This window comes from Drosophila bipectinata, chromosome 2L (genome assembly GCF_030179905.1).
Source record: "Drosophila bipectinata strain 14024-0381.07 chromosome 2L, DbipHiC1v2, whole genome shotgun sequence".
In the NCBI taxonomy this organism is placed as follows: Eukaryota; Metazoa; Arthropoda; class Insecta; order Diptera; family Drosophilidae; genus Drosophila; species Drosophila bipectinata.
Window position 1 is genome coordinate 15462908 of NC_091736.1, and position 23957 is coordinate 15486864.

The 23957-nt window shown below is 43.3% G+C and overlaps 7 protein-coding genes across 12 annotated transcripts; 4 read left to right on the top strand and 3 right to left on the bottom strand.

Moving 5' to 3' along the window:
- Nucleotides 1-52: 52 nt before the first annotated feature.
- Nucleotides 53-6177, bottom strand: LOC108126036 (ras-related protein Rab5). 2 transcript variants are annotated; one of them, XM_017242459.3, is made up of 6 exons: nucleotides 6044-6177; nucleotides 2388-2806; nucleotides 2058-2178; nucleotides 1596-1764; nucleotides 1418-1531; nucleotides 53-1354 (listed from the first exon to the last, which is right to left on the bottom strand). In XM_017242459.3, exons 2-5 carry the CDS (start codon nucleotides 2654-2656, stop codon nucleotides 1431-1433), a joined length of 660 nt encoding a protein of 219 aa, XP_017097948.1. In that variant the 5' UTR covers nucleotides 2657-2806; nucleotides 6044-6177; the 3' UTR covers nucleotides 53-1354; nucleotides 1418-1430. The 2 variants fall into 2 exon arrangements, with proteins under 2 accessions (XP_017097948.1, XP_017097949.1); XM_017242460.3 differs by lacking the exon at nucleotides 6044-6177 and adding an exon at nucleotides 5741-6001.
- Nucleotides 6178-6522: 345 nt separating this feature from the next.
- On the top strand, nucleotides 6523-10620 carry Axud1 (AXIN1 up-regulated 1). 2 transcript variants are annotated; one of them, XM_017242407.3, is made up of 3 exons: nucleotides 6523-6979; nucleotides 7166-9138; nucleotides 9250-10620. In XM_017242407.3, the coding sequence occupies exons 2-3, from the start codon at nucleotides 7246-7248 to the stop codon at nucleotides 9922-9924; spliced, it is 2568 nt and encodes an 855-aa protein (XP_017097896.3). In that variant the 5' UTR covers nucleotides 6523-6979; nucleotides 7166-7245; the 3' UTR covers nucleotides 9925-10620. The 2 variants fall into 2 exon arrangements, with proteins under 2 accessions (XP_017097896.3, XP_070133145.1); XM_070277044.1 differs by having other exon boundaries at nucleotides 6523-6917.
- A 513-nt stretch (nucleotides 10621-11133) lies between these two features.
- LOC108126003 (trans-1,2-dihydrobenzene-1,2-diol dehydrogenase) lies at nucleotides 11134-12828 on the bottom strand. The gene is made up of 3 exons (XM_017242409.3): nucleotides 11996-12828; nucleotides 11563-11939; nucleotides 11134-11458 (listed from the first exon to the last, which is right to left on the bottom strand). The coding sequence occupies exons 1-3, from the start codon at nucleotides 12375-12377 to the stop codon at nucleotides 11204-11206; spliced, it is 1014 nt and encodes a 337-aa protein (XP_017097898.2). The 5' UTR covers nucleotides 12378-12828; the 3' UTR covers nucleotides 11134-11203.
- A 1275-nt stretch (nucleotides 12829-14103) lies between these two features.
- On the bottom strand, nucleotides 14104-16355 carry LOC108126092 (trans-1,2-dihydrobenzene-1,2-diol dehydrogenase). The gene is made up of 5 exons (XM_017242534.3): nucleotides 16220-16355; nucleotides 15164-15401; nucleotides 14805-15096; nucleotides 14496-14742; nucleotides 14104-14433 (listed from the first exon to the last, which is right to left on the bottom strand). The coding sequence occupies exons 2-5, from the start codon at nucleotides 15369-15371 to the stop codon at nucleotides 14173-14175; spliced, it is 1008 nt and encodes a 335-aa protein (XP_017098023.2). The 5' UTR covers nucleotides 15372-15401; nucleotides 16220-16355; the 3' UTR covers nucleotides 14104-14172.
- Nucleotides 16356-16408: 53 nt separating this feature from the next.
- Nucleotides 16409-17396, top strand: LOC108126093 (transcription termination factor 4, mitochondrial). 2 transcript variants are annotated; one of them, XM_070277669.1, is made up of 3 exons: nucleotides 16409-16521; nucleotides 16579-17134; nucleotides 17203-17387. In XM_070277669.1, the coding sequence occupies exons 1-3, from the start codon at nucleotides 16468-16470 to the stop codon at nucleotides 17304-17306; spliced, it is 714 nt and encodes a 237-aa protein (XP_070133770.1). In that variant the 5' UTR covers nucleotides 16409-16467; the 3' UTR covers nucleotides 17307-17387. The 2 variants fall into 2 exon arrangements, with proteins under 2 accessions (XP_070133770.1, XP_017098025.1); XM_017242536.3 differs by having other exon boundaries at nucleotides 16579-17396.
- A 178-nt stretch (nucleotides 17397-17574) lies between these two features.
- Nucleotides 17575-22085, top strand: Atxn7 (Ataxin 7). 3 transcript variants are annotated; one of them, XM_017242503.3, is made up of 3 exons: nucleotides 17575-17681; nucleotides 18474-19696; nucleotides 19870-22085. In XM_017242503.3, exons 2-3 carry the CDS (start codon nucleotides 18548-18550, stop codon nucleotides 21769-21771), a joined length of 3051 nt encoding a protein of 1016 aa, XP_017097992.2. In that variant the 5' UTR covers nucleotides 17575-17681; nucleotides 18474-18547; the 3' UTR covers nucleotides 21772-22085. The 3 variants fall into 3 exon arrangements, with proteins under 3 accessions (XP_017097992.2, XP_017097993.2, XP_017097994.2); XM_017242504.3 differs by having other exon boundaries at nucleotides 17670-17799; XM_017242505.3 differs by lacking the exon at nucleotides 17575-17681 and adding an exon at nucleotides 18083-18208.
- Nucleotides 22086-22168: 83 nt separating this feature from the next.
- On the top strand, nucleotides 22169-23927 carry LOC108125985 (chitinase domain-containing protein 1). Its single transcript, XM_017242383.3, has 6 exons — nucleotides 22169-22529; nucleotides 22587-22694; nucleotides 22751-22940; nucleotides 23000-23203; nucleotides 23259-23658; nucleotides 23720-23927. Exons 1-6 carry the CDS (start codon nucleotides 22365-22367, stop codon nucleotides 23859-23861), a joined length of 1209 nt encoding a protein of 402 aa, XP_017097872.2. The 5' UTR covers nucleotides 22169-22364; the 3' UTR covers nucleotides 23862-23927.
- Nucleotides 23928-23957: the final 30 nt, after the last annotated feature.

Here is a 23957-nt window from a genome sequence, read left to right on the forward strand (position 1 = left end):
TATAGACAAGGTTATATTTCTATTCGCTCTTCCAATTAATTACCGCAAGCAATTGTATAGTGAATCATACATATGATTACATACGATGTTTTCATTTATTATAATTTATAAATGTTAAATTTAAATACATACAGACAACATAAAAATTATAAATTGGAAAGGAATAAGCATCGGATCTGATCATAGTTCTCGGGTTTTGCAATACAATTTTTGATCAAATCATAGATGTTTGTGGAACGATTCAAACAAAGTAGATGTTGTGTTTTGTTGTTCGGTTTTTTATTTACGTTTCTTTTTGCATTTTGCATTTATGGTAAAGTATTCAAGATTTATATTTAAGACTTCACGTTACTTCTTTCGCTTCGCTTAATTGCATACTAGATGTAATTTTAAATTTTATGGTTTACGATAGTTTTTTTTGTTTAATTTCCTCTCGTTTATGTTTAAAGATAGTAGCATTAAATCTTCGATCGTTGCTAGAATGTGGAAAAATAGTTCAACGCAATACAAAACTAAAAAAAATTAAAAATTATGCATACTTTTGTTTTTTGTGGTTTTGTTTTTCATTTTCATATGTGTATATATAATTTATATAAATTGCAACTATCACACGTGTCCATCCCACACGACTTCAAGTCGAATCCGTATAGTAATCCATGACCGACCCGGATCCGAGACTTAGAGCCGTAGAGAGACACACTCATTGCCACATACCGAGGCGAGCGAGGATCTTCAGCCGCTGACCCGAACTTTGCTCATTGTGGTGTTTGTTTTTCATTTTTTTTTCTTTTTTTTTGCATTTGGAACGCTGCTGAGAACAACTGCAACTGGAATTTTCCTTCATTTAATTCGCTTGGAAACTGACTGAGAAATTCAAAACTTTACAAATATTATTTGCTCGCTCCTTTTGTTTTTATACAGTGCGATTTCAAAACTTTCTACGACACATTGAACTTTGCAAAAACCTTCTGCGCTTTCTCTAAAAGATTTCTTTTATTTTTTTTTGTAATATTATTTGAAATGGTTTATGTCGGTATTATACTGATAGTGTAGCTCAATTGCGGGGCGTGTCAGTTTTTGGACAGATATCGAGTCAAATGGGGGGCGGGGGGAGATATTGAGGTGTGAGGAGAATATGTAACTAACTTTCCGTCATATTGGGGAGGGGCTTCATCCTTTTAACTTTATAATTAATATTATGCGGTTTCTATCATTATTGTTTTTGCCCCATGAGAGAACCGATTTTTATGTACTCTCTGTTATATATTTTTTTTTCAGTTAAATTTTTAAATAATTTTTTTATTCATAATTATCAGCATAAACTTTTCAAATCTCTCGTTGGAAATTTCATTTTCTGCAATACACATAACAATTAATTAATAATCTATAAATTACAGAAGTTAATTGCAAGACGAACCTACAAAAGGACATCACTTGCAGCAGTTGTTTGTCGGTCGATTTGTTTCGTTCCCGTTCGGCCTTATGCTGGTTCCCTGATTGTTGGCGCCATCGTTCTTAGGTAGTTTCTTGGCTGCAATTACGAGAGCGATTAGCAAAGTTTCTGCAGTTGTTAGTCGGACAAGTTAATAGCCTACCAATGGCCAAGAAGATATCGTTGACGTTCATGCCTGTCTTCGCAGACGTTTCCATGAACAGCAAGCCGTTCTCCTCGGCATATTGCTTCGCTTCATCGAACTCCACGACACGAATGTTTGACAGATCCGCTTTGTTGCCAGCCAACGCAATAACAATATTTGGTGAGGCCTTAAATAAGTTTAATTTTTGTTTAATATTTATATTTTAAAAAACTCCAACAAGAACTGGCTGCTTGATCAAGGCCCCTCCCAGAAAATTAAAAACAATGGGGTGTGAATGAATGCCGCATTGCCTGGAGTTGAGTTCAGTGCACCCACTGCGAGGGCACTTAATAAACAACAACAAAGACAGGAATTTATATTCATTCAATAACGGAGCGTTCTGCACGAGATTGCATTGACCTTGATAGCAGTGCCAGAAGCGGAAGAATTGAGGTGCACCCATGGATGGATGACACTTACTTGTTTATGCAGTTCCTTGACCCAAGTCTTCGCCCTTTGAAAACTGTCCTGATTCTGAATATCATAGACGACGATGGCGGCCTGCGCTCCCCGGTAATACATAGGAGCTAAGCTGTGGTATCTGTAAGATAAGAACATTTATTATTTAGATAAATAAAATTTAAGTTTTTAGTTAAAATAAATCACATTTTTCCAACTCTATTTTTTGAACATTATATTCCGCATGATTAACTTCAAGTTCCACATGAGTTGTTATAACACAAGATCTTTATCATTCTTCAAACACTAAAGTTATAAAATGATTTGCAAAAAAAGAACTGAGATAATTACCGCTCCTGTCCAGCCGTATCCCAGATCTCGAACTTGACAACAGTGTCTTCTATGCAAATGGTCTGTGTGAGGAAGGCAGCACCTATCGTGCTCTCCTGGTACTCGTGAAACTGTCCCTTGACGAATCGCAGGACCAGGGAGGATTTCCCAACAGCCGACTCGCCCAACAGCACCAGCTTGAATTGGCAACTTTTATTCTGGGAGGTGCCATTTGGTCGCTGCGCTGTTCCGGCGCCACTGGCACCGCCGGTGCGTGGTGAGGTTGCCATGTTCGGATCGGATTAGAGCGGATGCGGATCCTCCTCTGAGATGGCAACTGATGCGTTGGCGTTGTCGTTTGTGGTTACTACGGACGGTTACTGGCTCTCACTCCCTCGGCTGAGTCTGATAGATCGCTGGCGAGTATGTGGATGAGTTATCTGATGGAGGAAGGAAGACATTAAAATAAGTAATCTCTTTTTACAGTTAAAGGTTATTTAATTTCGATTTCTTTCTATGTATTTTTAAAATATAAAAATCATTTTTAAAAGAATTGTATTTCTTATCGTCACAAGTCAATAAAGATAACCTTTGAAGTGTTTAAAAATAGACATTAAATCTACTACATTTACAACTTTCAGCGTTTTGAAAACCTGATTAAGAGATCTATGGAGAGGAAAGCCATTTAAACATTCCCCAAACATTATGAGCGCTGCTGTACAGCGTCAATGAACCACATGGCGCCTTCCTAGCCGACGAATGTGTTGCTTTTAATTCAATAAGTGCAGTAATATGCGTAAAATTGGTGTCATCGTCGGCGACTGCTGGCGATAATCGATAGAGACCGTTGAAAATGAAACCATTCGCCCTATAAAATACTGGCACACTGAATAGGACAGAATCGTATCGAATAACCGGCATCCAAATGTGGAGAAATTAACAAATTAAAATATCATTTCCTGCATTAACCTTGAAAGCATTATCGTTGTTGATATTCAGAAGCATTATCACGCTGATAACTCCCCAGATAATCAAATCTAGCTGCGAGATTAGTTACAAATCCAAGCAGCAACTTTCAATGTCAAAAATCGGACTTAAGGATCGGGCTATAGCTTGAAACGTGTCGGCTTCAAACACCCACAAACACAAAAGCCTAGTTAATTGGCAGTGGAAAACCCAAACAAAGCGGCAACTAAAAATACTTTGGCAAACACAGAGAAGCCTCAAAAATGTAGTATAGGCGCAATTATTGTATTTTTCCCCTTTTTTAGATGAATTACCATAGGAGAATTCACCGAAATTTCAGTCTAGGTCTGGGTCTAGGTCTGGGAAAAGTTCGTTATCATATTCGGCTTAAAGTTTTATTACTTTGCCAGCGGCTACTACACAATTGATAATGTACATACATTCTTTCTGATAAACTATTTCGAGGGCGGGATTTTATTCATATTATTTTGTATATATGAAGAATGTGCTTGTATTCATGCGTATGGCTCTCATTTTACTTGTTATCAGTGGCGACTTTCATGAATCATACGCACCGTTGGCTCAAGGGTTCATTTCTAACTAAATTTCGGCAGAATTAAAGTATTGAGTAACCTTATAGTTCTCTCTAAATTCAAGAGAGAAGCTTCACTTCCATTAATTAACACATCGATGCCAGACTGTACAGTGGGAATACATTCAACGAGATCGTCTGATCGTCGAATCTGACAAACAGCATGCGGGAGTACTGTGTTTACTTTGTGGAAAAAATGTTCTCGAATCCGGGGAGAGGAAAAGAGGGCGGATGCTATGATAAAAATCAATGCAAAATAAATTAAATCGTCTCGGAATGCCAGAAGAAGCTGGAAAGGAATGAGAGAAGAGAAAGTATAGCCGCGACAACTAGTTGTTGCTGTGCAGCGTTATTAAATTAAGGTAGGGGTCAGGTCAGGAGGGGTGGAGAGTGGAGGCCGATAAATATGCAGGCTCTCTTTGGCATTTAATGTGCAATATGCAACCAGTCAACAATTGTTTTCTCTTCTATTGTTTTTGTGGAGGGAGGCCGCCTTTGGAGCTCAGTTGTCAAGCCACAAACAACTAACAAACTCGGGCGGTAAACTTTGCTCTCTTCACTCTACAAAGCGCTCTCCAAATTGCAATAAAAAATTTCACCGACAATTGCCTTCTTTTGTTGTTGTTTTTTAGACTGACGTACATATTTTTTGGCGGCGCTATAAAAATTCTCACTTAAAAATCCATTAAATCCGAGCTCCAAAATGTAAATCCAAAATTTTCCATTAGTAATGAGCAGCTGGTAGGCTGAAACTCACCCACAATTAAAATACTTTGCTTCTTATTGAGTTAGAAATTGAATTTAAAGACCCTACTACACAAAGGTCTGGCCTTGGTGGATGTCTGCGGAAAATTCAATAAAATAAAAAACAACGTACGGCTCAGTTGAGGAAATAACCGTTCTTGGTTCTTTCTGAACAGCTGACGATGCGTCATTCACACACCCACAACAATGGCCATTTATTTAGATACGCAAGTTGCCAAAAAAATAAACAGGAAGCCAGCTATCTACTGAATTACTACCAAAATTTGATGTAAAATAAAGAATATTTCCCTCAGTGCAGAGTTTCTGTATGAAGCAAAGCAGGGTCGGCCCATTTGTGTGCCCTGGAATGTGGGATTGTCTCACTCGTAAAGTCAACAAGTGCAATTTTCACAGCACGCATTTCAAGTATGTTGAATTAATAATAAAAATAATAGTATTTCCTCCCTTCCTTTAATATCAAGAGTAAGCAAAATAGAAACATTAAATAAACAAATATGTAAAAAATGATGCGGTTGCAAGAAGATGCGATTTTGTTTACATTTGGGGATACTAAGGAAAGTTGAAAGAGAGAAAAGTGGGGGAGTTTTGGTGACTGGCACGATAAGAAACGGGATTGCAGATAAATACACACACACCGACACACACAGAGGCACTGTGACACATTAATTAAGACGCAAAATAAGCTGAACAAAGAACCGCATCCCTCACTCCGTCCAGACGGCTAAAGCCCCATTATTATTGGAGGTGATAAAGGGGCCAGTTTGAAACCGAACTGAGCTATTCCATTTTGCCTTCATACACCTGCATTGCAATCTTTTTTTTTACATTCAACTTTGGTAAACTTTGAACCACTGTGGACTGCAGTTGGAGCAGGTCATACGGCCGTCTCGCTCTACCGCCCGCACTCGAGCCCCAACGCACCCAAAAATTCAGGGCCAGCTATCGCGCTCGCTCTCTAACTCGAACTATGGCGGACGGGGGAGAAAAAATTTTACACAACTTTCTTAATTAATGGGGGGAAACAACAACGCAAAAGCTCCCGATTACGCACTTTTAACTTTGCACACCGACTTTAAAATCCTTTGGGATTATACAGACAGTTGATTATTGCGTTTTCACGGGCGTTCTGGTCCCCAAAACGGCCCCAATAATGAAGAAACGAACGACCGCAGAGGGAGATAGATAGCGACTGACTGACTCGCTTCCTGGCCAAGTCTTGTTTTTGTCGATTTCCAGGGCGACGTCACCGCTCTGGGGCGTTGCTTCTGTTTTTCGTGTCCGGGGTCCACAGGATAATTTCCTGCTGTATTTATCACTCTACTGATAATTTATCCAGTTTTATCGCTAAACTTACAACTTTCTACCACTTGCAATTTTATGCATAAAAAATCTTGAAAGTGTTACCGTGGGGGAACAAATTAAAAATACCACAGCAGTATTTACCAAAGAAAAATGGCAGCGCTTGTCAACTCTGGATTCAGAGTTTCCCCTTGTCAAAGAAAATATATTCTTCTTTTTGAAACATGTTTAGAAACTGCAAACTTTTTCTTTCAAGTTCTATTAAATTTACAGTCTAAAATTTGTGTGGACAAATGTGTCTGTTAGTTTTATAAAATACAAAAATCTGCGGTATTTTTTCACAGTACTGACGTCACTGAATTTAAATAGATATTCAAGGAAAAATCGAGCTCAAAAAACAAACAGCTAAAAGGAAATATAAATTAGATCCAAAATAATTAGCTGGAAACAATAAATTCGCCTAGACATTTCATTAAAAGAATGGTATTTGAAGTGTGACTGTTGTGTTAAAAAGCTTGGCTTGGTATTTTGCACTACGGTCACACTGGTCACACAAGTAATAACATTGGGAGAGATACAAGTGAAAAGTAGAAGAAAAAAAGTTAAAAATTTAGACACGGTTGAAATCGAAGCGAAAGGCTCGTGCAAGTAAGCCGAGCAATAGACGTAATCAATTCGGTGATTGGTTGAGAAAATGTTTGACAAACAGTAGATTTCCAACCGCGTCCTTACATACTCCCCACACACACACACACACTCACACGCGAACGCGATTTGCCATCGTAGCTGCGCCTCCTTTCACGCACACCTTTGAACGGGCATCGCAGTTTTTTTTTTGTCGCAGCTGCAACGCAAATTCCAAAAAGGATTCGCAAAAACGATCGGGATTATCTTGGCTTCGACTTCAAGGCGGCTGGCTAACCGCAAAGGTGCGCAAGTTTAGCATAAAGCTAATCAATATTGATTTTGGTTTTCGGTGTCTCTACTTTGGGTTAGTGAAAAATAGAAAAAATGGTGTACAACTCTTTGTTTTTAAGAAGGATCCTTAGTTTGAGGATGGAGCTATTTTTTTGCTATCCTACAGCTCTTAACATTTTGTTGGTGGTCGCTACCAGCTCCCTCCCTCCCATATTATATAAACTTCATCTCTTGAAACATATTTCTTTTTTCTCCGCAGATGGCTTCCAACTGATGTTCTGATGTTCTAGGGAGTTTGCCTGGTTTCTGACCCAGAGTGTAGGGTCGTTCGACACTAGCATGTTCACTCCCATCAAGAAGATATTCACGTATATACAAAAAAATGCCAGCGGCTCAAACATGTTCAGTCCACAAACGAACACTGCAGGCCAAAGGGAAGCCGGAGCTTCCGACCCAACTGCCCACGAAGAAGGCGCAGAAAGAGACCAGATTGGAGACCGGGAGGATGAAAGCGGACTAGATCGAGATGAGAAGAGGCAGTTGCTGATGCAGCAACAGTTGGTGGCCGACGACGAGTTCGACATTGAGCGACAGATCAAGACCTCAATTATTGATGCTACCAAAGTGCATGCGGCCAAGGCAAAGGCAATGGGTACTCTCCCTCTGCCGCTGGAGCAGCTGGACGACGAGCTGGCGGACTTCGCCCACGGTCCAGCCGATCCCGAGCTCGAGGAGCAGTTCCTGGAGCTCGATAACTTTCCGAACAATGAGATTATTGTTCTGAGCGATGCGGATCTAAATTCTTCAATAGCTTCGGATGCCGTCTCGGAGGATCCGCTGGCTATCGATAATATTCTGGACTCTTCCTCGGTGACCACAAACGAAGAGGCTGACACCAGTGGCGAATTACTTTGGCTAAAGCTGGACAACGAAAAGGAGATAGCTCCGAGTGCAGCAGAAGCCACCAGTTCCGGACAGCCACCTCAGGAGCCCGCTAAGCAAGTGAAAACCAAGGAAGACGAGCTAAGGGATGGCGGCTCGGATTCTGGCCTAGGCAGCGAAACGACCGCTTTGGTGAAAGGTAAACCGGATAAAGAACCCGAGCCGGAGCCAAGCGATCCGCAGGAAACCAAACCAACAAGATCCAATCTCAAACGGAGATTGGAGGACAACGAGAGCGATGTTATCGACTTGCCCGACATGTCAGCTCAACCTGTGGCGTCTCAAAAGCGAGCCAAGCGCTCGATAAACTTCGATCAGGTGAAGGTCTACTATTTTCCCAGGCAACAGGGCTTCAGTTGTGTGCCGACAGCTGGCGGATGTACCCTGGGTATGGGTGCCAGGCACGTAGCTTTTAAAACCATGACTCTCGCGGAGCACGCGGCGGAGTTGAGGCGAGCACATCGTAACCAAAATCAGGATCTGCAAGCGCGCGGCTCGAGCAGTGACGACAGCGAGGAATCTGAGGAGGATTACTTGAGCGAGGGAAGTGGCTCTGATGCGGACGATGGGTCCAACGGCTTCCTGCAGCCTGTGACCCCGAAACAAAGAAGAGCTCTCCTCAAAGCGGCCGGGGTACGGAAGATCGATGCCAGCGAGAAAAGCGAGTGCCGGGACATCCGGAACTCTCGGGAGGTTTGCGGCTGTTCGTGCAGGGAGTTCTGTGACCCGGAAACCTGCGCCTGCAGCCAAGCTGGAATTAAATGCCAAGTCGACCGGGCCATGTTTCCCTGTGGATGCACTCGCGAAGCTTGCGGAAACACTGTCGGACGCGTGGAGTTCAATCCCACCAGGGTGCGCACTCACTACATTCACACGGTTATGAGGCTGGACTTGGAACAGCGTCAGGGCTCGGTGCAGGGCATACAAGGAGGACACCTCCAACAGCAACAACAACAGCAGCAGCAGTCGCACCAGGCCATGAGCAGCTATTCGCCCGTGGGAACAGGCAACGCCGCATCCACGTACTTCCTGCAAACACAATCCAACTACAGTTCGGGTTACGCCTCGCCAGCGTACACGCCCGAAAGCAGCGTGAGCTACTACCAGCAGCAGGTGCAACAGCAGCAGAGTCCTGGCAACACGACAAGTGCATCGCAACAGACGCAGACGCAGGGATACGCGACCTACGGCCAGTTGGACAGCCTGGACTCGGGCCTTTTCGCTAGTGGAAGCAATGCCACACCCTCCTACGGAGAGCTTTATCAGTCGCTCAGCTACGGTGGCGCTCAGGTTGGTGGGGAATATGTTTCGTGTTTAATTAGTTAGATCCTCGTCTGGATTTGGTCTGGACTTTGTTATAATTCCCGAATAAACTATTGTTTTTTTTATAATCCTATTTAGATAACGTCCTATTCGGCCACATACCAATCACACTCATCATCATCAGCAGTCGTGGCTGCAGCCGCAGGAACAGTTAGCTCCTGTGCCTACAGCTCGTGTGCTGTACCCTCGGCCCCGCCGTACGGAAATGCCACCACAACGGCATCCAGCAATGCTCCCTATCAGACCACCGCCGCCTCTATGACCGCAGCTTCGACCCCCGCGCAGTCGCGTCTCATTGGAAACCCCACAGCCACTGCTGCCTCGACCTCGCCAGCCACCGGTACCGCTTCCTCCTCTTCTTCGGATTTTATCAGTCTAAGCACACCGATCGCCAGTTCCTCGCGTCTCTCCCAAATCAATGATCTGCTGCAGCACAATCGCAACACCACCGCCGCCTTGGTGGCAGTGTCCGAAGAATATAGTGGTGGTGGTGCTGTGCGATCCACCGCCGGTGCGACAACCGTCGACTCCATTGACACGCCGCCCATTGTCGAAGATGGCCAGCGGGGTTGCATGTCGTTTGAGGGCCTGCCGCCTCCTCTAGTAACGCCCGCGCCCATTGTGGCCGTTGTGGAAAGCAAATTGCCTCCAATGACCACGTTGCCTCTGCCGGCCGCGGCTTCGGTGCCGCCATCTGCCCCACAACCGCGCCAGCCGCTCGATCAGCACCATCAGTCCATTGGGGAGTCCTAAAAAATATCAGGGCTTGTGGTGGGTCTAGTAGGTACAAAATATTATCGATTGAGGATTCTTGGGTGTTGTTGTCTTGTCTTAAATACCCGACGAATATAGTGAATTTTATTTTTTAAGAAACAAGATTTAAAATGAAACATTCCCATTTAAAGTTCCTTTTTGTTTAAGTTCTCTATTCTTTATTGAGTTTCATGTTTATTTTTCAAAAAGTTTATTGTTCATTGATGATTTGGATTATAGTTTGCTTCATAAATTAAATTATCTTCTAAGACATAATATCCAGGAATTATAGATCGATAGTGTTTGTCCTATTTTTTCAAAGAAAGATCCACCCCCTGCTGGAAACTCGAGGATCAATGTAAGAGAGAGAGAGATAAAGCTGGGATAGTTTTTATAGCAATTTTATACAGCAAAAGACTTCATTACGTTTAAGGCGGCGAGGGGCGTGGCACGGATGACGGAAAAGGCAAATCAGGGGCAGGAATCAAAAACAGCACTTCCCCGAAATCGGGAATCGGGAAATATATCTTCAGTAGCGGCAAGAGCCGGAAAAAAAGCTCGAACCGTATTGTAAAAATTTTTATTGTTAAATTCTAATTAGTCTCTAAGTGCAAAATGTAATTTAGTTACTTTGTTGCTTAAGTTATGTTTCTTCCGCAAAAACAACAAATTATATTCTTACTAATTATACCTCTATATATTTTTTTTTTGGATCGAAATCGAACAAATTGATTGCCGTGTTTTGAAAACAAAATCAAATGGAAGAAAATTATATAATTAATTAGCTGAGAGCACTAAAATGTTTTTTTAACCCAAAAACCCAAAACTCTGTGTGTCAAAATCTGATTTGTATTTTGTATTTTTGCATTTAGTTGCAAAGCCAATCTGATTACGTTGTTTTTTCAATTCGATTGTAGCTGAGCCTTCGCTAGGATTAGATTAAATGCGTTAGCTGCGTTTTAAGTATTCTTTTAGCCACTAAGTTCCTCATTTCTGACCAGACCCATAGCGTATTAGCCTTAATGATACAACAATTGGCAGCAACCGGATAAATAGAGCCTAAAATAGTGGACATGATTTAAAAATATGTATATGAACCACAAAAGCATAAAACTTCAAAAACGAAAAGTAAAAAAAAACCATTGCAATTATTTAAATAAATATTGAATACAAAATAGCCCCCAACCATAACTAATTGATTTGAAATCGTTCAGGTAAATATTATCCACCGTATCGATGTTATTTATAAATATAATTCTTTATTTAAAACTAATTTAAGCTAAAAGTCCTCGAAGGTAACGCCTATCTGACGCCGTATCTCATCGCAGATGGCAATCAGCTCCAGACTCTCGGCGTGCGTGAATTTGGGACTCTCCAGCAGACGCTTCTCGATGCAGCGACGCACCTCCTCCGCCTCGTACCTCAGGCCGCAGGTGTTGGTGTAGTGGAAGTCGAACTTGGCTCGCGGCAGGGGCCAGGACTCGGGCGGTCCGTTCGAGCGGGCCATCTGGGTGCAGCACCAGTAGTTCGACAGCTGCAAGTCGTACAACGTGTGTGGCTTAGACAGATGCGCACCGCACTGATAATCCCCCGTGATCCGTCTGGACCGGATCAATAAAAGCCCCCTGATAAGCTCACCTTAATCTCGCCTTTGGTGCCCGTAATGACGGCGTCGTTCTCCAGATTCTCTAGACCCGTGACCAATGCCACCAGTCGTCTGCCATCGCCGTAGTCGAGCATGAACTCGCCCTGGACATCAATGCGCTCCTTGTTGAGCTGCGTGCCGCTGGGCAGGATTTTCACAGGCGAGACCCCAAACACAAACTGACCCAGCTGCAGGGCGTAAATGCCAATGTCCAGGAGTATGGAGCCGCCCAGAGAGCGACTGCAAACCCGCTCCATGTGGGCCAAACGAAAGCCGTGCTGGATCTTCACTTGGGTCACCTCGCCAATAGCATCTGCGTTTAGGAGCTCCCTCAGGCGTTCGTAGCTGGGAAAGAAGCGAGACCACATCCCTGAAAATCGGTTTGGATCATTAAATAGAGTACAAAGTAGTCCTAGTCAAGCGCACCTTCCATCAGGAACACTCCCCTCTGCTCCGCCAGGGCATACAGCTCCTTGGCCTGATCCATACTGAGGCACATGGGAGTCTCGCAGAGCACATGTTTCCCTCTGGCCAGCATCAGGTGGACTACCGCGTAATGATACGGATTCAGAGTGCCCACGTAAACCACATCAACCTCCCGGTCCAGGGCCAGGGCATCGAAACCATCATAGTGCCTCGGGATCTGATTGCGCTGCGCAAAGTCCTGAGCCCGCTGGCCATCCACATCAGCCACGGCCACCACTACATGACAGGACTTCTCGACGGTCGCTAAGGCTGTCACAAAGTCCTGTGTTATCCTGCCCGCTGCCGCAATACCCCAGTTTAGAATAGTCTGACTTTGCATCATGATTCCTGTCCAGACTGTTTATATATGCGCGGTGTTCGGTGTTTTCGAATCGAGTCTCTCTCGGGCTCGTGTCCGGGGTGCTACTGACGGCATGATAATACCAAGTGCCCGTCCCGAGGGTCTCCTATCAGTCCCTGGCATCTGCATTCATTGCACTTTTCGTACTGAATTGCATTCCGGTTGATAAGCGAACCCACACTGGCGCTATATTGGTTACAATTTTCTAGAATCGATGATCGGGAGGAACTAAATATTGTTTAATATCAGTACTAAATAGTTTCAAAATCATTATAAACGAGGTCGGTCTTAAAAGTTATAGGAGTTTTGGAGGTTTTTTTGAAAATACATTATTTAATTGATTCAGGATATGTTTTCTCTAAGGATTATATTTAAATGTATATAAATGTAATAATATTTTTAAAACCCTTAAAGCTACAAAAAAACATCTATTTTTGATCCATTATTTGGAATATCAGAAACTGAATACTGAAAAATTAATACTTTAATACTTTGAATACTTTGAACAGAAATACATATGTAAAATATATTCATAAATGGTATAAAATATACAAAGGTTTACTTCCTTGGGATTTATAAATAAAATTCAGTAAGTATATAAGTTATAATAGTTTTAAAAAAAGTAAATGATTAGAGCTCACATAAGTAAATACAAATAATTATAATTAAATGCTAATAATATTAATCTGAAAGATGTTCCATAAGAAACATATTCTATAGGATAATGGCTTAAAACCTATATCCTATATGGATAATATCTTTCCAAATATCCTTGGACACTGTACCTAAATAAATCATAAATCTAAAAATCTAAATAAACTTTTTAAGCCCTAGAACCTTCAAAATGTGATTTCATAATTTAAGTTAATACCTATTTACGTTATTTACTATCTTTCTCATTAAAAAACATGACAAATTCGCAATTTACTGATCATAATGTTGATACATTCCCGTATTCGAAAACTCTCGAGGCCTTGAGAGAGCACTACGAATACGTAATCAAGCCAAAAGCTATTTCGTAATTGATTCTTATCTCCTTCAACTGGGACGAGCCCCTCTTTTTTTGAAGTCCACCAGAAGATAACGAATATTGTTAAAAAACTTAAAATGGTACAGTTGTGTAGAAAGCCTACAAACTATAAAAATAGATTAAAATAGATAGATTAAAAAATAAAAGCTTCCACGAATTTCCTAATACTATTATGGGTTATAATAAATTAAAACTATATACATAGATCATCGTACATAAACCATTCTAAACTTTGTTTTCTATTAGAATTTTTTGGCTAGACTACTAGGTGGTAATCTTGATGGCAGATAATGGAACAGGAACCCCTAAAAGACCCGGAGATAAGAGGCCCCCTCTCGCTTACCAGGCCCCTAAATTAAAAAACTCACATCACGCAGTGGAAACGTGATCAATAAAGTGTAGATTCGAATATTTTGCCATGTCATTTGCTTTAGTAACGCCCCAACAAGAGTTTTGACCTAGTGGGAATGTCATACGTAGCTGGACTTGAATCTTATCGCTCTGTTTGTCAATCCTTGATTTAGAGGGTCTAACAAAAATGCATATATTGAGAGGGGTATTTTATAAAGGAGAGCTATTCATAAAAAATATTAAAAGAATTATTTGTGGTTTTGCTTCTCGAGGTTCCAGTTTATAAACCTTACGTTCCAAACTCTTTTAAAAAGAAGCACCACCGACTTTAATATTTATAGTTTTATTATAAAGACTTTTATTTATTATGCTTATTATTTTATAGATTCTATACATTTATTCCTCATCGAACTTGTTGAGGACTCCGATCTGCTTGCGGATGGTGTCTTCGATTTCTGCGAAGAGCAGACTGTCGGCGTAGGTCACGTTCTTGTTCTCCACCTCGCCAGCGAGGATGGACTGACGCACTGCCTCCGCCTCGTAGCGCATGGCCTCCGAGTTGGCGTAGTTGGTCTGGTACTTGCCCTTGGGCGGCAGCCACTCCTTCTCCTTGCCATCAATGTCGATCAGTTTGTTGGGAGTCCAGAAATCAATCAGCTACAAAGTTAAATATATATGAGTACTAGAGTTTTAAGATCAATAGCGATTAGATTACTTACAGTGACCTGTCCTTTGCTGCCCTTGATGACGGCGGTGTTGGAGAGCTTCTCCTTGGAGGAGAAACGCATGCGAGCGGTGCGTCCACCACTGTAGGTCAAGGTGGCGCTCACATCATCGTCGATGCCTTCGGCGTTGAGGGAGCCCTTGGACTCGATCTTCTGGGGCTTCTCCTGGAAGGCCCACTGCGACGCCTGGATGGTGTAGATTCCCAGATCGTAGACCACACCGCCTCCCAGCTCACGTTTTCTAAGGTAATCAAATATTATATTATTTTTAAAAATTTAAGGCATTTAATATTTTGTACTTACTGCAGACGATCCACATGCTCCAGAGGGAAGCCAAAGTTAACCTCCACATCCTTGATTTCGCCGAGCTGTCCGCTGGAGATGAGCTCCTTGACACGCTGGTAGGATGGGAAGAAGCGAGACCACACGGCCTCCATGAAGAAGCGCTTGTTGGCCTTGGCGGCGGCCAGGATTCCCTCAACCTGCTTCTTGTTCATGGCCAGAGGCTTCTCGCAAAGGACGTGCTTGCCATTGTTTAGCATGAGGACGGCCACCTCGTAGTGCTGGGGGTTGAGGGTGCCAATGTAGACCACATCTGGGAAAGAAAATCATATCCCTATTGATTTGGACGTTCAATTGGTGCTGCCTCTTTTGAAACTCACCAACATCACCGCTCTTGGCCAGAGCCTCGTAGCTTCCCAGGGCAGTGGGGATCTCGTGCTTCTTGGCAAACTCCTGGGCACGTTCCAGAGAACGAGCAGCAATAGCCTGGACCTTGTGGTCGGTGGAGGGCAGGGTGCTGAGGGCGATGACAAAGTCCTCGCTGATCTTTCCAGCGGAAGCGATTCCCCAACGGATCAATTTCGACATATTGCTGATGTTTCTCGGTTCGGTGACGGACTGCGAATGAATGAAAAGCCGCTAGAATTGTTATTAAATACATCTCTGAAAACAAGTACATGGAGCTATGAAGTACTCCCCAAAATCAGAGAGAGAGAGAAACCTCCTTATCAGCTGGGGGAGCATCGGACCCTATCAAGCACTTTACCACAACAGGTTTATCTTTCTCCGGGTAGTGTTTGAAAGCCAATCGGCTAGAATTATTTGTATTATTTCACAACGTTATTGAGTTTGACCTTGTTGGTGGGCTACCTGAGCGATTTTGGATGTGCCACCTGTGGGAATTCAAAGTTATCGTTCGATCGAACGGGCCTCTCTTTGCTAGTAGTTTCCTTAATATAAAAAAAAAAAATAAAATACTTGTCACGTAGATAAGCTTAAATGACGTTAGAGATAGGCATTTACTGAAGGATAGGGTTCTAGTTTTTAAGAAATGTTTTTGTTTTGTTAGTTTAAAATTTTGTTTATTGGAAAAAGTTATTAGTTTTTGTAAGCTATAGGTTTAATTTTCCAGTGCCCACAGTATACTCTGACAGTTTCCCTGGAATAATTGCAGTTGGTTCTTTGTTTATTTTAGTATTCAAGTAGCAACAAGTGCCTCTACCAATTTTTTATTGATCACTTGTGCATTTGTAATTATTTTTCCCTATTTATCGCAGCTTATATACTAAATGGAGACTATAAATAACCTTGAGAATCTAACTAGCCGGCTCGGTTTTATATATTTTCCTAAAATATTTATCAAAAACTAAACTTTTTTTTTGCAACAAACTCCCCTAAACTTTGTTTTTTCTATTTGTTTATGTAAAAAAACATACTTTAAAGTTGTGGCAGAACTAAACACTTGGATAAAACTTTCCACTGTGTTTTTTTTTTATGCGCGACAGTTCTATTTATAAACTTTTTTTAATAAACTAATGGCATCCACCCGACAAAAGGTACATTTTCACTATGAATAGCTTTTCATTATAGGGGTAGGTGTCTCGGCTAAGCACATGTGGTCAATCAGCTGTTTTGTGTTTCAGACTTTCTTTCTCCCAGCTGACTGCTTACTTTTATTTACAAAATGCTGAGAAAAGTATTATTTAATGTTAGAGTTGTATTAAAACAACAAAATCAGGTAAGTTTTCTTGTGAATATAATTATATCATACTGATACAAAAGATTTATTTTATAGTTCCACCGCGCCAAACACCTGGCCACCCCAAAGATTTTGCAACTCGAGCAAATCCATATCAATGAAGCTATTAAATTGGAACCCACATTATCCATTTACTCCCCCGAGATTTGGCGGCGGGCCCACGAAACCTTTCAAAATCATGGTCTGGAAACTGTGAACTTCCTGAGAATCGTTACGGGAAATCCTGCCGTGCTGAAGCGAACACCGGACAAAATTATAAACAGCCTGGAGATTTGGCGGGCTTGTCAATTTGGAGAGCATTTGCTCCACCTGCTTCTTACAAAATACCCAGAGCTCTTGGACATTACCGAATCCCACCAGCTGCTGGAGCACATAGCCTTCCTGAAAAGTCGCGTCTCCACCAGTAAAAATGTATGGAAACTTCTGATGAATAGTCCAGATCTGATTGCTCAACCGGAGGAATCGCTGGAGGAGAAACTAAATTACATCATAGATGTAATGCGTATTGAAGTTCCCGAAATTGTCAAATCCGCTGCTTTAACATTGCCCTTCGAGGAGATTCGCTGTCGCCATCAGTTCCTTGTTCGATTAGGTTTGTTCAAGCCTCGTCCTTTAAAGGCAGATCCTAATGAGCCCACGACTAACCATAAGCTATACCAGATTACGGACACATCGGAGAAGTCCTTTGCTACCAAAATCTGTCATGTTACTTTGCCGGAGTACGAGGCTTTCAAGGAGCTCTACGCCAAAGAACTGCAGCGTAAGAATAAAAAATCAAAGGACGAGGAGGAGTTCAGTGATGAGGATGACTAGAACTTAAGTGTTATGATATGTCCTTTATATAAATATAAAATTTATTTCTTGGACGCCTTGGAATTTTCCTCTCATTGATAAATTGTTTGGCGGGGAAATTTTAAATTTCTTTCCAACAAACCACAAAGGACTATTGTCCTTCGTGCGACGTGTCCTTTTTATCAATAGTTCCATCTCTATGAACCTATCATATCATTGGCCATTTGCAACCAGGTGGCAACGCAGCGGCGCCGATCTGGCAACTGTAGTTGCGTTTAGACGACAAATAGTTCGCTGAAATTAAAAAGAAAACAAAGCAGTCGAAATGGAAGTGTGTTAGCACTGATGTAAGTCATTCGAAAATAGCTCGGCGTCGGAGTGAAATCGTTTAGCAGGTTTTCAGAATTTGATTTTATTTGGCTTTTCAATTCAATCGTGTGCTTTGTTTGTGTTGCATTGGTGTGGGTAAGTGTGAGTATGTGTGCGTGTGCGGTTCGGTGCGTTGGTGTGAGTACTTGCGCATGTATGCGCAGTTGTCAAAAACAGCTGATTCGGTCAGTCGAAGAGTGGAGCGTAGTGGGTGGCAGGGGGTGCCCAGCCAAGGCAAGTGATTAGGAAGCGCTCGGGTGCGGGGGTTCGCACTCACCTGTAAGCTTTCGCCAAAAATGTGTGGAAAAACTTTGGAAAACGAAATTATTGAAATTCTCCAAAGGACGCCATTACGATGAACTGTCAAACGGTTTCTGACAATCAATGACTCAGGACTTTTCTCCTGACGTTTTTGCGTCCACTTTCATTTCGGGCTAGTGACTTGCAACGCAATAAAGGAGGAATTGAACGACCCTATCGACATTTTTTCAGGATCATCAGCTGTGTATGTTGTTTTTCTGTTTGTAACGGTATTGTTCGAATAAAGTGAAAGCGCTTTCTTTTTGTTTAAAAATGTGGGTAGAATTTTAAGGACTTTTTTTTATGGTTTGGAAGATAAAGTTCAAAATAAAACGACATATTCCTCTTATCGTATAATCCTCCTCCATAGATGTATGCTCATTTAAGGATTTTATCCTCAATCTTCTATCCTAGCTTACTTTTTTTTTACTTCAAGGATCTAAAACTCATTTTTTGTTGCCTATTTTCAGCTGTTATTTGGGGCAATTTTGCTCGTATCTCTACCAATCCCCCGATCCTAAAACTTGAGTTATTTGTGGCCAAAATGCCTCTTAACGATATGGCCACCTCCGCTCCGGGCGTCTTCTCGGAAAATGGCACCGTCAAGCATGCTAAGCAGAGCCTGGCGAAGCCGGAAATATCGGCCACTTCAAATTCCAATATGGGATCGGGGTCTGGAGCTGGAGCAGGGGTATCACTGTACGCCCTGCAGGGTCAAAAGTGGCAGCAGGTCTTTGACTTGGACAAGGTCATTAAGCAGCTACGCACCGCCGAGAAGACGTACTTGCGAGGAGGGAAGAACGGCTTGTCTGGCGGATCCGGGGATCAGCAGCACCAGAACCAACAACAACAACTGCAACAGGCCAAGGTGCAGGTGCAAAGACTCCAATCGGCAGACATGGCCTACTATGACCTGGTCCCAAAGCTGGCCACCCGCGACATTGTACTTTGCGGCTCCTGCTCGGGGAGCTACACAAAAGCAGGCTTCCAGCATCACATTGCGTTACAGCACCCGAGCGTATGGGATGCCACATCCAACAAGTTGAATCCAAACGCTAGCGGGAACCTCCTGTCCAGCGAATCGCGACTCACTGCCACGGAAAACAGTCAGGAGCCTGGGGGAGTCGGTGGCAGTGGTGGGATCGTGCCCAGCTCTCCCACAGACACCCTATCCGCCTCAACCCTATCCAGCTGCTCGAATGGCTCCAGTAGTTCGGTCTCGCTTCAGAACCAGAGCGTGGGTACTTCCTCCTCCACCACCTCCTCATCGTCGTCATCGTCACGTCACAAAAGCAGCAGTAGCAAGAGTAGTTCCTCAAAAGGCAGCAGCAGCACCTCCGGTGGGAGTCGTGCGCGCTCGAAATCATCGAAGAACCGTCATCACTCTTCCCCGGCTCCGGCCCCGGCGTTAGAGTCCAACCACAAGGACTCCAATGGCAAGGGCTCGAAGAGAGGAAGCGGGAGTGCCATAGCAGCTCCACCACTTGCTGCAATCAAAGAAGAGCCCCTTAACGCAGGCGCTAATTCGGCCGCTGCTATTACTGTGTTTTCCTCCTCCAGCAACTCATCCTGCAGCCTGCCACCGACTCCTACGATAGCAGCGTCAAGTGACATGACCCTGGGAGTCAACTACTCACCCGCCCAGCTCCAGACGGAGACAGAAAAGCTGCCCGAAATACAGCCTAAGAAAAAGGTACGACGGGTTTTTATGGTCTTTCGATTACCTACATTATCCCTTTTCCTTAATCCTGTCTAAATCCGAACCATCCTTAATCCAATTCGCTTGAAGTTGCCTCATAAATGTCGCCGACTTTCTCTTTCTGAAAATATATATCTGGAATATATTTTAACCTGCTCCTTTTTCAGCTGAAGGGATCCAGCGACCATCGAACAAAAACCGAAAAGGAAAAGAACAAATCGAAGAACTTGAGCCTTTCCTACGGGCAACAGCAGCATGTGCTCAGTGAACTGGACCAGGCTGTTTCTTCCATCACGGGAGCGGAAGCGGAACAGGCTACTCCCGATGATGAGGAGCTGCCTCTGCCAAACACCTCCGACGAGAATTCCATTTCCCAGACGCTCGATGAGATGCTAGATAGCAAGCTGATCAACGAGATACTGAACAACTTCGATGAGAGCGAACTAGACACCGCCCAGCAGCAGCAGCAACAGCAGCCGCCGCAGCAACCGTCACAAAACGGCGCACTTTCACATCCCGCACAGGCCACCAAAAGACTACGCTACCAAGATGGAACGATTTGCGCGGAGACTGGTGAAGATTACACCATCTATCAATCACAGGTGCAGCCGGAGGGGCAACAGGTGTATACCACCGGCGAGGAGGATCCGCAACAGGGACTTACTACTATCGATGCCATGCAGCTGCAACAGCTCATCTACCAGCAGCAGCAAATGCTGGAGCAGCAGCAACAACAAGAGCAGCATCACGGGCAACAGCAGCAGGATCAGAAGTTGCAGGATCCGGATCAGCAGCGTCAATTCAGTGTTTACAATGTGCAGAGCATTGCGGATGGGACCCAGCAGCCACAGCAGCAGCAGCTGGAGGAGCATATGATCCTGCCGAGCATTATTTATGAAATTGCTGATGGCAATTCGGTTTCAATGCTGGAACAACAGAAGGTTCTGGCGGAGTTCCTCACTCAGGCGGGCTACGAGAATGTCGACGTGAATGTCCTGCAATCCAATATGAATTCCGGGGTCCCGGCCGAGGTCAATCACCTGGCGGAGGAGCTGAACGACTTCGAGTTCCACAAACTGGAGACTGTTAGCGACAATGTAAAGACTGTAAAGCTGGAGGCCACCAGCCAGCCATTGGCCAACGCTCCCAATCATCATCCATCGCTTGCCAATGCCAAATACCACGAAGACGGCTTCTATAATGTAATGATGTACTCGGGTCCACCGCGTCCTCTGGCCCTGAATACGTTCGGTATGGTCAAGCTGCCCCAGGGGTTGGGTGTTACCTTCCGCAAGAATCTGCTTACCACGCGAAAGGCCAACAACAATTTGCTGTCCCTAACTGGTGGAAGTCATCAGGGCGTCGTGGGCCAACTGGCACGACCACCCCCACCACCACCTTCGCCTGCGTTGAGTAATGGTCTGCCTGGCAAAAATCCTGCAGTCGGCAGGACCATCTACGCCCAGAGGTCGAGTGTGATAGCTCAGGACCGCTTGAGATGTAATAAGAGGGCGCTGGTAGGCAACAAATCCGGATCGGGAGGTGCCGGAGCAATGACGGCTAAAAGATTGAATGAATTGCTGATGGGAAAGGTTAAAAAGGAAGAGAAGCCTTCCCTGGAAAGTGATGAAATGGAGCAGCAGAAGGAAAAGGAGCGGGAAAAGACGGAAGACCAGAAACAGCAGCTCACGTATAGTTTCTACGAGAAACGGCGCCGGCTGTTGGCGGGCAGGCAGGAGAAACTGCAACCACTTAGCCCCAAGTTTAACCTTCCGCTCCTGACTAGCAATAACAACAATAACAACGCCAGCCTAAGTCAAAGCCACTCGCCACAGCATCTGCTGAAGAAGCAACTGCTTCGCACCTTGTCCGAAATCAACAGCAACATCAACCTCACCAGCAGCAGCATGAACAGCAGCAATAGCAGCAACAATAGTAGCGGCAACATTACTAACAGCAACAACACTCCCAATGCCAACAGCAATCCTCCCTGGAAGGGATCATCGAATTCCACACTGGGAGGCAACTCCACTCCAACTAGCGGCGACTTGATGCGCGTCTTTGACTGAGATCCTAACAAACATCCCCATAGTTATGTTTATACAATGCAGTAGGTTCTGTGCAGCCTCTTTAAATGATAAATTAATTTTAAATCATTTTTTAAAATCAATTTTTTCTTCATTTTTTAAAAGTGATAATTAGTTTTCAATTAGTTCATTGTGTAACTCTTTGTTTAGTTTATGCGCTAATTTAATTTAAACGATATATTCTTAAAAATAATATATTAATATAATTTTTTTGGCTAAGCATTACGTTAAGTATCCGTAAAGCATTATTTAAAAAGCTACAAACTTTTAAAAATACAAGAGCATGCCTAAGTTCAATTCAAATATTAAACGATGTTTTAAATGGGTGGGAATTTATAGTTTGTTGATCATAGCAGGCTTTGGGAATTATTTTAAAGTATATTACCCATCCTTTTGAAAATTTAGCGCCGATTTTTGAATTCGAAATCGTAAAAGTCTGACCGCCTTTTTCAAATCGCCGTTAGAGGCTTTTGTTTATTTTATTCAGCGATGGGCACACTGCTGCCGGCTTTCTGGTTATACGGATTTTGTTTTTGTTCGATTTATGCGGTTGTCCTGGTTATCCTGCTCTCAAAATGCGTGCGTTTAATGCGCTCGTGCTCCTCATCGCTATCCTGCCTGTCCTGCTGACCCTCGTCCAAGGTACCCTATCCCCAGACAGCCAGAAAACGAAGGGGAAAAACAAGGAGGCGAATGTGCTGCGTGGCCCCCAAGACAATGATGTGTTTACCCTGGGATTGGTAAATATTTTAAGCTTGTGCTGAAAATTAATAGTATTTTCCAAACTTTTCATAAAGGTAAGCCCGGAACCCTTGGGAAAAGACATCCTGGCCAACCACAGAGCTTATTTCAAGGAAACTGGATTGAGACGTTTCAATGGAACTACTTTGGGATATGTGACTCCAGTGGGTAGAAATTTAGGCTCCAGTTGGACTCCATCTTACCATTCCTTCTTTTGCAGTGGAATTCACATGGCTATGATGTGGCCAAAATATTCGCCAAGAAATTCGACATCATTTCTCCAGTTTGGCTCCAGGTTGTAAAGCAGGGGGAGGAGTACGTCATGGCTGGGGTCCACGATATTGACGCTGGATGGTTGACAGACCTGCGAAGAAAAGGAAAACAGGCCCACAACCAGCGTACAGTAAAGGGTATTTACTTCTTAAACTGTCTGTGAAATCCATGAATCCATGAATCCCATGAATTCCAGTATTTCCCCGGTTTATATTCGATCACTTCACGGATCGGGACATCAAGTTACTGCTCAGCGATGCCCATGAACGTACCAAGGTTAACAATGTTCTGATCAAGTGCTGCAAGGATAATGGTTTCGATGGCCTCGTCCTGGAGGTCTGGTCCCAATTGGCCGGCCGTATTGATGATAAAATTTTGCATACCCTGGTGTTGCAAATGGGTAACGTGGCGCTATTTCGAGTCTTACTCTATTTCTTATCCTAATTCCTGTACAGCTAAAGAACTTCAAAAGCAGCAGCTGCGCTTGATCCTGGTCGTGCCACCATTTCGCAAGGACACTGGAAATTTATTCGGAGAGAAGCACATGGATAAGCTATACAAACACATCTACGCCTTTTCGTTGATGACTTACGACTTCTCCAGCGTTCAACGTCCGGGAGCCAATGCTCCGCTTTATTTTGTTCGTAAGGCAGTGGAGATGATTGCCCCAGAAGGGTGCCCGGATATGGAGGCCAAAAGGGCTAAAATCCTTCTCGGCTTAAATATGTATGGCAATGACTATACGCCCGATGGTGGTGGTCCTATCACCTTTTCTCAGTATTTGGATTTGGTGAAGAGCGTAAAGAAGCATTTGACCTACGACGAGAGGGATGTGGAAAACTTTTTCGAAATCAAGTAATGGGCTATTTTTCTATAGTAATGGATTATTACAAAACCAAATATTCTTACTTTTTAGAAACGAAAATGGACGTCATATCGTCTTCTATCCTACGCTTTATTCCATCAATGAGCGGATAAAACTGGCCCAGGAACTAGGAACTGGCATTTCTGTCTGGGAACTGGGACAGGGTCTAAACTATTTCTACGATCTCTTTTAAAATAGGTTGTAAGCAGCATTCAATGCACCACAATATTCCAATTAAAGGCTTTTTTAACTTAAATAACATTTTGAAATCAAATACAATTTTTAAACT

Coding starts and splice junctions, on each gene's coding strand:
- LOC108126036 (XM_017242459.3), bottom strand. CDS start 2,656: ATGGCAACCTCACCACGCACCGGCGGTGCCAGTGGCGCCGGAACAGCG. Junction 2,179..2,387: donor GATACGGCTGGACAGGAGCG/GTAATTATCTCA, acceptor CTTATCTTACAG/ATACCACAGCTTAGCTCCTA. Junction 1,532..1,595: donor CGATATCTTCTTGGCCATTG/GTAGGCTATTAA, acceptor TCGTAATTGCAG/CCAAGAAACTACCTAAGAAC.
- Axud1 (XM_017242407.3), top strand. CDS start 7,246: ATGTTCACTCCCATCAAGAAGATATTCACGTATATACAAAAAAATGCC. Junction 9,139..9,249: donor TCAGCTACGGTGGCGCTCAG/GTTGGTGGGGAA, acceptor AATCCTATTTAG/ATAACGTCCTATTCGGCCAC.
- LOC108126003 (XM_017242409.3), bottom strand. CDS start 12,377: ATGATGCAAAGTCAGACTATTCTAAACTGGGGTATTGCGGCAGCGGGC. Junction 11,940..11,995: donor GGGAGTGTTCCTGATGGAAG/GTGCGCTTGACT, acceptor ACCGATTTTCAG/GGATGTGGTCTCGCTTCTTT. Junction 11,459..11,562: donor GCACCAAAGGCGAGATTAAG/GTGAGCTTATCA, acceptor TACGACTTGCAG/CTGTCGAACTACTGGTGCTG.
- LOC108126092 (XM_017242534.3), bottom strand. CDS start 15,371: ATGTCGAAATTGATCCGTTGGGGAATCGCTTCCGCTGGAAAGATCAGC. Junction 14,743..14,804: donor GAGCATGTGGATCGTCTGCA/GTAAGTACAAAA, acceptor TGATTACCTTAG/AAAACGTGAGCTGGGAGGCG. Junction 14,434..14,495: donor GCAGCAAAGGACAGGTCACT/GTAAGTAATCTA, acceptor TTAACTTTGTAG/CTGATTGATTTCTGGACTCC.
- LOC108126093 (XM_017242536.3), top strand. CDS start 16,468: ATGCTGAGAAAAGTATTATTTAATGTTAGAGTTGTATTAAAACAACAA. Junction 16,522..16,578: donor TATTAAAACAACAAAATCAG/GTAAGTTTTCTT, acceptor TTTATTTTATAG/TTCCACCGCGCCAAACACCT.
- Atxn7 (XM_017242503.3), top strand. CDS start 18,548: ATGCCTCTTAACGATATGGCCACCTCCGCTCCGGGCGTCTTCTCGGAA. Junction 19,697..19,869: donor AAATACAGCCTAAGAAAAAG/GTACGACGGGTT, acceptor CTCCTTTTTCAG/CTGAAGGGATCCAGCGACCA.
- LOC108125985 (XM_017242383.3), top strand. CDS start 22,365: ATGCGTGCGTTTAATGCGCTCGTGCTCCTCATCGCTATCCTGCCTGTC. Junction 22,695..22,750: donor CTTTGGGATATGTGACTCCA/GTGGGTAGAAAT, acceptor CTTCTTTTGCAG/TGGAATTCACATGGCTATGA. Junction 23,659..23,719: donor GAAAACTTTTTCGAAATCAA/GTAATGGGCTAT, acceptor CTTACTTTTTAG/AAACGAAAATGGACGTCATA.